Source organism: Penicillium rubens, assembly GCF_028828025.1.
Source record: "Penicillium rubens strain IBT 27055 chromosome Unknown utg000003l_segment0_segment0, whole genome shotgun sequence".
Classification (NCBI taxonomy): Eukaryota; Fungi; Ascomycota; class Eurotiomycetes; order Eurotiales; family Aspergillaceae; genus Penicillium; species Penicillium rubens.
Window position 1 is genome coordinate 5,008,994 of NW_026890601.1, and position 11,516 is coordinate 5,020,509.

Consider the following 11,516-nt stretch of genomic DNA (forward strand, 5'->3'; position numbering starts at 1 on the left):
TTTTCCATACCACAAGACGATGTCTGTCATGACTGCTTTTCTTTGCTGCCGACACCATGTAATACTAGTTGAATCCAGCCATTCTTATTCACGTTCCTTACTATAAGCTACTTATTGATATGCTTTATATGACATCGGCATAAGCTCCTAAAGCAGCTTGTCCGCCTGTGTGAATGAACAATACGTTGACCTGATCCAAAGGTTTAGCGGAGTCCGCAACTTCTCCCTCGCTCACCCAATGCATCATGCCTCTTGCAACCTTGGCTGTATAAACTGGATCCAGCACCATACCCTCCATCCGCGCCATAGTTTCTAGAGCCTCTTTACTCTCATCGTCAAGCACACCGTATGCAGTCCCAACAAACCGATCATCAAGCCGCACGTCGTCCATCCCAATATCCCGCTCCCCATCGAGCCCAATCAACTCGCCCGCCCTACGCGCAAAGGTAAGCACCCGCTTTTCATGATACGCCCGCGGCCTAGTCGGCGAATTAAGAATCCCAACAAGCTTCCTCGGCTTCCCAATTGTCTTTGAGGCATCGAATCCGCTAATCTTGTCCAGAAGCTTAAACCCAGCAATTAACCCGCCAACCGTACTCCCACTCCCACACGCGACAAAGACATAATCAAACCGCCCCGAACCCTCAAGCCCCATCTCCTCCTCCTGCGCAGCAATCTCAAACGCCGCGCGCGCATACCCCAGCCCACCAAGCGGATGTAAGCTTGCGCCACCAGGGATCCAATACGGATTTTGTCCCAACGCCCTCAACTCATCAAGGAGAGGCGTCGCATCCAGCGCTAACGGATCGCCTTCTTCACAGACACGAACCTCCGCGCCGAGAAGGTGATTGATTTGCACATTTCCGCTGCGTTGGAAGGCCTCCTTGTCGCTTGCTGCTGCGAGTCCGCCGCCTGTGCTGCGGTGTAAGAGGACTAGGGCTTTCAGGCCGAGTTTCCGTGCGAGAGCGACGACTTGCACGGTGTGGTTGCTCTGGATTGCGCCCTCTGTAACCAGGGTTGTTACTGCGCCGTGCAGCGGGCCTTGGGGTGTTGGGTTGTTCTCATGGCTATGATAGAGTGGTGTCTGAGATAGAATGTCTGGGACTATGTATTCTAGTTTGCGATATTTGTTGCCTGCGCAGGCTAGTGGGGAGGAGTGGTCTTCTCGTTTGGCGTGGATGGAGATGAGGGGGTGGTGCGGGGATACTCTTGGGGGTGCGACTGAGGGTAAGGGGTGGATAGGGGAAGGATGGGAGTATAGAATGCTATGGCGCGGGATTTGGGCGAATGTTTCTGGCAGCTGTAGCGGAACAGACATCATTTTATGCATGGCTTTCACTGTGATCAAGTTGGGATATTCCACTGGGATAACTAACTAGTTAACCCACGGAGTGGAGATCTTGCGGCCTCACGTTCAAGGCATCAATCTGATACATGATGTGTCAGCAATTGAATGACGTCGCGCATCCGCCCGCGGGCATATGGAGCTTGGCCGAGATCAATTATTCAACAACCATGACTCTCCTCCAATTTCTACGACAAGCCCGCCAAGTGCACCTCCGCTTCCTCTCGGGTGCCCTGTCGGAGCCTCCAATTTATGTAATTGGCAATCCCTCCGCCGACCTTGACTCCATCGTCTCGGCGATCATCTATTCCTACTGCGCAAACAACCGGCTCCCGATCAAAAGCCCACGACCCCATATCCCACTCCTAAACCTCCCCAATTTCCCCGCTGGGACAGAGCTATATCGACTAAGACCAGAATTTTCAGCCGCACTATGGTCATCAACCAATTTTCCCGCCCTGAAGAGTGAAGAGAAATTCGAGAATACCCTGCAGTCTGCGGGGAATTTCCTGCGCGAGCATGTTATGACCGTCGCGGACTTTGCGCAATCTCTCGAAGACCAGCACGTATGGAAACAGATACTCGCCGACGCAACGCTGGTAGACTGGAACGCATTCCCACGCCCCTCCGAGACCGATAAGGGCTCGGGATCCCTAACCGGGTTGTCTTGTGTCACCTTCCGGACTGTTGCATGCATCGACCACCATGTCGATGAGGGCTCGATGCCAAGCATTGATGCATTACCAGAAGGCCAGCCGATGATTATCCAGCCTGGACCTGGGTCCTGTGCATCGCTCATAACGCGCGAGTTGCGACAGCGGAAACTCTGGGACGCCACTCCGGAGATGGTTCAGGTCGCAAAGCTTGCTCTTTCTGCGGTGTTAATTGATACCTCGAATCTTACTGCGGAAGGCAAAGTGACCGATGTAGATCGTATGGCGGTTGAATTCCTGCAATCTCAAATCGAGGAGCAACCACAGGCTGCTGCGAACGCAAAAGGCGATTGGGACTTGGAGGCTTTCTACAAGAACATCCTTCATGCTAAGCAGAATAGTCTCGATCTTCTTACGATTGGTGAAGTGTTGGACCGCGATTACAAAGACTGGACTGAGACGTCACAGTCGTCGGGCAAGACCGTGAAAATGGGCTTTTGCTCTGCTGTCAAGCCCATGCGATGGATTGTACAGAAGGCGGGTGGCCCGGAGATGTTCCTCGATTCCGTGCGTTCGTTTGCGGGTTCCGCTGGGAAAGACTTGGATGTGCTTGTTATTATGACAGCATTTACAGGCACTAACGACAAGTTTTGCCGCGAGCTGTTCGTCAGCGTGACGGGCGATAATGAAGCGGCTGTTAAGGGTGTCAAGAGGTTTGTTGAGCACTCCTCTCACCATCTTGGGCTCATAGAATGGTCTCCGCTTGATGGGGAGGATATCCCTGAGTTGGCAGGAGATTGTCTTCCTATATTGAACGAGAAATCACCCCTTTGGAGGAAACTGTGGGTACAAACCAACGCGGCCGGGAGTAGGAAGCAGGTTGCGCCATTGCTGCGGGCAGCAGTAGCTAAATTATAATGATTTGTAGAAGAATTGTACTGAAATGCTGGCCTGTTTACCCTTCCTCGTGTAAATCATTTGAAGGCAGTCTCCTTTCTTTCACATCGCACTCCCACGGGTTATTCTTCTTGACCTTCAAATCAAGAACATTACTTCTACGTTTCAAGAAGAACGGAATCAGTTAGAGCCTGGATTGGATTCCCTATGTATCATTCTATTGCTACACAGGCTTTCGGGTTACTCTATATGATCATTGATGCGAACTTGGATATCTCAAACTCCTATTAATTCAGACTCTAACACCAAAATCATCTCAGAAATAGAACATGGACAGATAAAATGCAATATATGCAATGCCCCAAGCGAACCTCATGCAAATGCTAGTATGCCAAGAGGACAATATGACAACGATATGCAACCCGCAAAAGGACAAGTAAAATAAGACAGACAGCCACCTCTCCCCGAGTCTGGTCTGTCAGAAGGCTTCAAGATAAACGCCCATAATATGTAAAAGAAAAGAGATCAAACACATTCCCACTCGCAAAATACACACCAGCGCGCAGCTCGGTCAGCTAGCACAAGTCCACGCCACATACCACGTTCACCGATCTTAATGACAGTCTCCCAGACACTACCCTCAGCGACGGCATCGGTGACAGACTCGGTGCCGGTATCACTGCTGATCATATGGTCAGCTTTGCGAGTGAGGCGAAGGATCTTGCCGGACGGGGACTGAATCGCTAGTTTCGCAGCCTTGTCCCGCCCAGAAGCAGATTTGGTCGATGAAATGGCCGATGTCGATGCTGAGAATTCGTTTGAGGCACCCGATACAGTGGAGCCGCCCGCTGTACTGGACACCATGCTCAACGCACTAGATGGACGAGTGAAGACGGACGAGGGCGAACCGCGGCCATTGGTGGTGTCGTCCTTGCCGGACGCGGGAGCAGAAGCATGTTGCCGGACAGCAAACACAAAGGTATTGTTCACTGCCAGGCGCGAGCATTGCGGCTGCATGATGTACAAGTCGTGTCGCTGGGCGTGAGGTGTAGGATGGCGTAGCACAAAATCGTAAGGTGGATTCTCGCCGGTGTGGATCATTGGTAGAGCCAAGGCTAGGGGATGGGGGATGTCGCGGCTTGAGTGCATCAGCCCTTTCTTGCCTGCATAAATCTTGAGGACACCCTGGCCTTCGTCGCCGGGCAGTACAGCCTTGATTGTGATGCGTTTTTGACCGCGGATCCAATCCGGCTGGACCAAGGCGCGCTTGCGCACAATGTCTCCGCTTTCGAAGCAGTCGCCGTCTGCGTCGCGGGCGAATCCTGGGGCTTCAACTTCCGCGGCACATTCAACATCCGGAGGGACTACCATGCGGAGTTGCATGACTTCCAATCCGTCGATACGAAGGAAACTTGTGTCATAATCCGGCATTTGGACGTTAAGTTTAAAGAATGGGGGGCAGACGGTGGGAAGGGAGAGGAGAACATCTGGTGAAATTGGTGGACAGATGTGCTGTTCTTCCGGATAGAGCGGGACATGAGTGTAGCAGAGATCAAGGGGGCGTGTGAGGAAGTACCAGCTCTCCGCTAAAGAAGAATTGTTGGTAACAAATTTACTGCGTTGAGGGTTCGTGGGGTTTGCAAGGGCGCAATCCATAAAGCGCCATTCCCCGTCGACCAAAACGGAGTTCCACCAGTGATTAGGATGGGAGAGGCTTTCCAGATCAAGGGCGTCGCCGGGGCTCTTAAGGAAGCCTCTGATGATTTCTGTATGCAGGCCAACGGCTGCGCACATCTCGTGCACCAATAGTGCGATTTCTTCCGGGGTACCTCGTTTGGCCTGCAGAAGTCTCTTCATGTCAACTTCGAGGCCGTCGACAGGTTCCTCCCACGATATTTTCTCGCTGACCCAGGTAAAGATGGCCCGGAGACGCTGGACGTCACTCTTGTAGGGTCGACAAATATAAGCTTGGGCGAGGCTCATGGGGTTCGTCATTGGAGGTAGACTGCTGATGAAGCGTGCACTCTTATCGACGAGGTTAAGATTGGCTGCGTGGAAGTTCGTTGGCTCGGTGATTGGTTGCCCATCGATGCTTTCATCACCCTCCGCAGTATCGTATAGCTCTTCCACGGAGTAGATAACAGGGTGGTCCATCATCTGGCATCGCTCTGCTCTATCGATCCTCTCATTTCGACTAGGGGACGACGCTCGGTTGACATCTCGGCGCACCTGAACCCAGTCAATGGTGCCATTCCCGAGTCCCGTATCACGACCACTATCGCGATTTGAGTGAGAAGCAAGAGCCGGTGAGACGACATCTATTCCTCTGTTGCTCTTGGTTGGAGAATTCGATCTCTCGCCATGACCGACCGAAATGCTACTCCTTGCGCTAGCTGCACCAGTCTTGGCCGTCTCAAATATCTTTTTGAAAAACCCTTGCTTTTTGCTCTTTGGCGTAGAAAGACCCCCGAACACTCCACTATGATCCGTTGAGTCGAGACCGGTGGATGACCACGGAATAGCCGACGATGCACCCTGGCGAGAAGAGTTATGACTGGAGTGATATGAAACCCCGGTGAAAGGTGTCTCCGGGCGTACGTCACTGAAGCCTCGGGAGCGGACAGTGTCCATAGCAGTATTGGGCCTCTCATTCCCGCCCCGCCTGGCAAAGCTCCCTGCACTCGTCGCACTGAATCCCCCCGCAGAGAAGCCACTCATAACACTTTGACTCGTCTTGTCTGTGCTCGTCGTCATGGATGTGCCGTTGCTTTGCACGCCACTGGATGAATTGGTGGCACTAGACTTATTGGTAAATGACCGATTCAGAATATCACCCCGGAGATCATGGCCGGAGCGCCTGGCCCTGAGAGGAGCATATTGTCCTGGTATAGAGTTATTCCGCGGGTGGTAGGTGGCATGTTTTGGAGGAGGGGGCGGAGGTCCGTTGTCATCGTCATGGCCGGCTCTTCGGTCCTCAGGCGGTCGATTCTGATCTTCCAACTGACGTAGGCGGCTCTCCATCCTTTGGACATAATTGTTCAGTTGAGGCGGACCATCCATGTGATCATGGCTATAAACGCTGTTGCGGTGGACGAGTCCGCCTTGTGGTTGTTCTTTGTCTCCATCAAAGCCCGTTGACGTCAAAGGCCGGCGCCTGTTGCCTTGGGGTGTCCTTTCCTGCGAGGTATCAAATTCTTCGGGGGCCCAGGGATTGTTGAACATTGGCGACGGAGAGGGCGACTGGGCTTGGCGAGGGAGACCCATGTCTTCCAATGAGGTCATAACATCTTCCATGGCATCACGGAGTGGAGATGGTGTATTCCCATGAATATCTGACTGTGCCGAGGTCGCAGAAACAGCGGAGTGCATTGAGGCCGCAGACGGGGATGGGGTTCGATTGAATACCGTGTAGCGGTCATTCATAACTAATGGAGTCGGCGATCGTGATGGGGGTGGATAGTGTGATGGCGGGTTAGGAGAGTGTGGGCGATACTGAGATGAGTGCACGGGTGGTAGTGGCGAGTGACTTCGTGCCTGGGAATGCATAGGCGGCTGCGGAGAGTGGGAGTCTGTACGACCGATGGCGACTCGGTGCGGCGGCGGTGGAGGGGGAGGGGGAGAGTCTTCCCGCTCCTCGTGCATTTGCACCGGAGAGGGTTCACGAGACGGAACTCGGTAAGATGACATACTGCCATGAGAGACGAGGCCAGACTGATGTTCTTGGATCGGCAATGGCGACGGAGCCCGGTAGGAGGACATACTTCCATGTGGCATGGGTGCAGGTGGATGATCCTCCATGTACAATGGAGATGGCCCACGCGATGGGGCCTGGTACATATTACTATGTGAAGCCATCGTAGAATGCTCCTGAATTGGTAGCGGAGATGACCCACGCGATGGAGCTCGGTAGGATGGGATACGCCCGTGGGGAACCATCGTAGACGCATGATCATAAATTAAGGGGGATGGAGCCCGGTAAGATGACATACTCCCATGTAGCATCGTTGCGGGTGGACGATCCTCCATATACATTGGAGATGGCTCACGTGATTGTGTCTGATATGAGATACTCCCAGCGGGGATGGTAGAGGGTGGATATTCTTGCATATGTAACGGAGACGCCTCACGAGATGAGCCCCGGTAGGATGAAACACTGCCATGTGGCATGGTCGGGGGTGGATAATCCTGCATTTGCAACGGAGACGGCTCACGAGATGAAGCCCGATAAGATGGGATACTGCCTGGTGCAACCATGCCATTCGAATGCTCGTGTATTGGCAAGGGAGATGGATTACGGGAGAGGGGACGGGTAGATGAGGCGGTGGCCTTCGGCGTCATCGCATATGAATGTTCCTGTGTTTGTAATGGGGATTGCTCGCGGGACGAAGGCCGAGAGGTTGAGACGCTTGCCCTCGGCAGCATTGATGGTGACCGATCAGGCTCCGCAGATGAACGAGGAGAGACACCACGTGATGAAGACCGTGATGCGGATGACGTGGGTCGGGATAAGGAGCCTTGGTTCTTGACTGCTGTCGCATGCGTGCGCAACGGCTTCGTACTTCGTGGAACGCTGCCATCCCGAGGTGGTGTTTGGGGAATCGCAGGTGCAGATTGGCCGGCATCGGTTGCGCGCCGAGCAACGGAAGCTGGTGATACGGCTTCCTTATGCGCCTGGAAGGGTTTCCGCCAAACGGTCTTCTGTTTCTTGGGGGCTGATGTGGGATTGTTGATCGGAGAAGATCCCGCTAGCACCATTGGGCTAGTAGTATCACGGCTGACGGGCACAAAGTCTTCACTCAGAAGCTCGACAAAATTTGACGGGAACAGCCCAACCGCGCGCCTGTCACGGCGTAACCGACCCATCCACCATTGTCCGTCGCCTGCATTCAAGCATTCGATCAAGTCACCCTCCACAAATCCCAGATCTCGTGTGGTCTCTCCGCCCCAGGAATATACTGCTCGGCACCAGCATGGAAAACGCACTGGTAGCTGAGTCATGATTGTCACTTAAACACGGTTTCGACGAGCGCAACACACGGGATCGACCTAACAAGCTGTTTCAACACCTGGCGCACTTCTGATAAGTTGATGTCCAGGGAAGGTAGGAAAGTGATGTATCAATTGACGACGTTGCGTTGTTGATTCGAACTCAATAATCTCAATACCACACAGCTTGGTCAGATGGGCGACAAGGTCCGCACGGCCGCAGGGATAGCAACGAACGATCGCTCAATCAACCAGCATTGTCGAGAGAATAAGGAGATTCCAATTGGGTGTTTAAAATAAAAATGATTGGCGAATAAAGATTGAATTGCACCGAACTGGGCCAAGAAACTGGTTGTAAAGACGTGGGGGGAAAGGCAGAGCAATTCAGATCGGTGAGGCCTAAGACGACACTTGGGGCGTAAACCGGGACTGGGGTTGTTTGTTTGTGGCCCAATCGGGACTAGCGGCGGAGGGCCACCTTATCGATAAGCTTAATGTATATTATGTAATATCTCCTGTTTCCTCTGGGGCCGAGTCTTCGTAAAGAAGCGCGATCGTTCCAAACTTATTTTTCTAAAAGGTCATCTGCCTGTATATATGTATGTGAATGTCTCCAAGTCAACGCCTGTAGCGTAGTACTCAACCCCTCCAGAGATGTTTCCCCTTTTGTTGCAACTTCTATGAAAAAGCTGGAGCCGCAGCCGATCCATGGTTCGGTGTCGAAAAACCCTGGTACTCTCGACAACAGAGGATTTTATTTTTGCTTGTTTAATTCATATTATAACTTAATGGATATTTAGTTTGAGGTCGGCCTCGGGTGAGATATTCGGGAAGTGTTGGATCCAGATATCCGGGAGAACCTTGAAACAGAACTACTGATTGAGCTCTCCCTTTCTAGGTATCTGCAACTGGTTCGATTCAGATGCCAAGAAGTCCAATCTTACTATGAAGCAGAGGTCTTGTCTGGAATTCAAGTATAACTGAGTAGCCGATCACTCGTTTACTCGTGAAATGCAGAATTTCGGATAGCGGATGGTATATATATAGGCACTGCAGTAGTGACCCCTCTTTTTATTGATTGTTCTTCTTTCAGCCGTGAGAGTCCGCAAACCTTCATATATTACCACATACGTCTCGACTTGAATACCTACACCTTAATCTGTCCTTGCTTTACACAAACCCTCTATCCATCCATGCTCTGGCGATGACTCTAGAAAGCCCCTCAAACCCGCAGAGGCAACCAGCTAGCGTTCCCTAGCCAAGCAACGCTTAAATTTCCCCACCCGGCTAGATTCCAAGCACCCCTGAAGGTCTCCTTGATACTTTGAAGCCAGTGCTACTAGTATGTCACATGCCGCATACCTTTATGAACCCTATCTTACTCCATGAAACATTCTGGATGGGGTATCTTTGATTGGCTAAAGTTCTATATTGACACTTTTTATTGTAACTATTACTCGATATGGAACATGTACAAGAAATATTCATCCTCGATTTAGTCCGTAAACCGTAAACCCATGGAGATGCGCCCTCGGGACCCGATGTCACCATCTATGCACACTCGCCTCTGGCAGCATCACTTCAAACACAAAACAAAAGACAGAAGTAATTTGCAAGCGATGCGAGCTACTAGACTATTTGCTGTATACATTGTTCAACTCAAAAAATCCGAAAAATTGGATAGCCAATGCCATTCTACGGTAATTTGCCGCATTCTCGCCGCGCGCGGCCACGAAATATCCAGCCACGCACAAACAGTCTACTGTTTCCGGTCCGCCTAACGACACCCCTTGCTCTGGACTTGAATCCCCGCTAATTAGCTCTTTTCCTGAAGAGCTTACTGCATTGCCCGGTTAGATATCAGGGCAGTCTTTTATCCCGGGCCATCTCATAATCGAAAATGAAGGCTGCTTGAAGCCAAAACTTCACCCAGCCACTTCAACATCCCCTAGTGAGCATCCAAACTATGCAAAGTCGGCAACCATCAGCCTGTCTCCCTGAATTGTTAGAAATGCAAAAAAAAAAAAAAAAAAAAAAAAAAACATTTGCTGGTGCCAAATGGTTGTCTATGCATCCACTGAAACATGGGGTATTAAAATGACAATGCAAACCATCCAAATATCTCCCTGGTCCACACAGGCAAGCTTTACTGTTGAGATTGATAAACAGAGACTATCTATTTCCTCGCCGTCAAGGTCATTGGACCAAATCTGGAACTACGCATATATTCCATTGATATAATATACCCTTCTCCAATACCAATGTTCATTACAATGGCAACTTGGAAGGCCTTTGTGGTCTTGGCTGCCAATGGGCTCGTGCAGCTAACATGGGTTAAGCAGGTTAACTCCGATCTGGACCTGATTTGGCAAAAGGGTGCGCCCGATGGCAACGTGCGCATGAACAGTAAATTCCCCGGACTCGAACTGCACATAGACCAGGGTGATAATGTTGAGGTGGGCTTTATACGAGAGGATAATGCGATAAAAAGAGAAAGCGTCCAACTACCCATATTTTGTACTACACAACAACATGCCCTTCAATAGCACAATTCATTTTCATGGGATTGAACAGCGGAATACTCCATGGTCTGACGGTGTACCAGTTCTTACCCAAAGCATATCCAACCAGGACATAGCTGGACACATTGTTGGACCGCCACCCAGTACGGTACTTACTTGTATCATGTCCACGCTCTGAAGCTGCAGGTCACCATCCAAACCAAGAATGTGGCCTAGGCCGAACTATTGCTCCAGTTGGTTCAGATGCCAAACAGCCCTGCCATCTAAGCTCTGCATACACTCCAACAAGGGTTTCGTTCTTGGTGTTGGTCCGGTACAGAAGAAGCCCACGCTGAGCACCCTGAGTTCTTCCAACTGCAGAACCCCCTAATGAGAGACACTTGTCTTACTAATGGCCCCAATGGACCAACATGGATGATTGTGCGGTACCAGGTTGTCAACCCTGGACCCTTCCTCTTCCACTGCCATATCCATACCGATATGGTCAATGGAATGGCCGTTGCTCTACTTGATGGTATTGTATTGATGTCTATCCTCAGGTCCCTGAGAGTGAGCGCCAGAGCCCCCGACCTTGGACTCATAGCCAGGGCCAATGCCAGACTAGACTGTTTGTCAACGCGTTGCTCTGGCAACGAAAGCTTCCATTTCTGACATCACACCACACGGTAATTCATGAGGACAAGGATATAGAGCCGATAACTTCAGAAAAATTGTCTAGACTCGTTTCCCGCTCGGTCGCATGAGCCCCATCGCGAGGATGCGGCTGTCATTGAGTCGCTAGGTTATCTCCTCTTATGTCTGCCAAAGACAAGAAAGGTCGGACTATCATTCTTGGTTGGGTTTGATACATGACTTTTGTGTTCGGTCGTTGTTCTTGTGCTAAATAAAGCCTTGTGCTTCCTTTTATCTGGTCATACGTAGAAACAGCGGCCATGATAGCTAGGAAACCACTCAATCTGTTTTATTTATTTTATTTTCTTTTTCATAAAATATGGTCTGTTTGCGGTCATTTATGGCGGGAGCTCGGCCCGCTCGATCGATGGCTTGAGAACATCTGGGTCGCCATGGGCGATCGATCGATGACCCACGTGCATAAGTGACAGCGCATTCCAG

The 11,516-nt window shown here is 51.1% G+C and overlaps 4 protein-coding genes across 4 annotated transcripts; 2 read left to right on the forward strand and 2 right to left on the reverse strand.

The window, feature by feature from the left end:
- Positions 1 to 124: 124 nt before the first annotated feature.
- N7525_008128 (1-aminocyclopropane-1-carboxylate deaminase/D-cysteine desulfhydrase) lies at positions 125 to 1,321 on the reverse strand (the record flags this gene model as incomplete). The annotated part of the gene is made up of 1 exon (XM_002568559.2): positions 125 to 1,321. One exon carries the CDS (start codon positions 1,319 to 1,321, stop codon positions 125 to 127), a length of 1,197 nt encoding a protein of 398 aa, XP_002568605.2.
- Positions 1,322 to 1,515: 194 nt separating this feature from the next.
- Positions 1,516 to 2,916, forward strand: N7525_008129 (putative exopolyphosphatase; the record flags this gene model as incomplete). The annotated part of the gene is made up of 1 exon (XM_002568560.1): positions 1,516 to 2,916. The coding sequence occupies one exon, from the start codon at positions 1,516 to 1,518 to the stop codon at positions 2,914 to 2,916; it is 1,401 nt and encodes a 466-aa protein (XP_002568606.1).
- Positions 2,917 to 3,420: 504 nt separating this feature from the next.
- Positions 3,421 to 7,893, reverse strand: N7525_008130 (putative SH3 domain protein (Cyk3); the record flags this gene model as incomplete). The annotated part of the gene is made up of 1 exon (XM_061214305.1): positions 3,421 to 7,893. One exon carries the CDS (start codon positions 7,891 to 7,893, stop codon positions 3,421 to 3,423), a length of 4,473 nt encoding a protein of 1,490 aa, XP_061068736.1.
- A 2,261-nt stretch (positions 7,894 to 10,154) lies between these two features.
- N7525_008131 (Multicopper oxidase type 2) lies at positions 10,155 to 10,581 on the forward strand (the record flags this gene model as incomplete). The annotated part of the gene is made up of 2 exons (XM_061214306.1): positions 10,155 to 10,337; positions 10,375 to 10,581. The coding sequence occupies 2 exons, from the start codon at positions 10,155 to 10,157 to the stop codon at positions 10,579 to 10,581; spliced, it is 390 nt and encodes a 129-aa protein (XP_061068737.1).
- Positions 10,582 to 11,516: the final 935 nt, after the last annotated feature.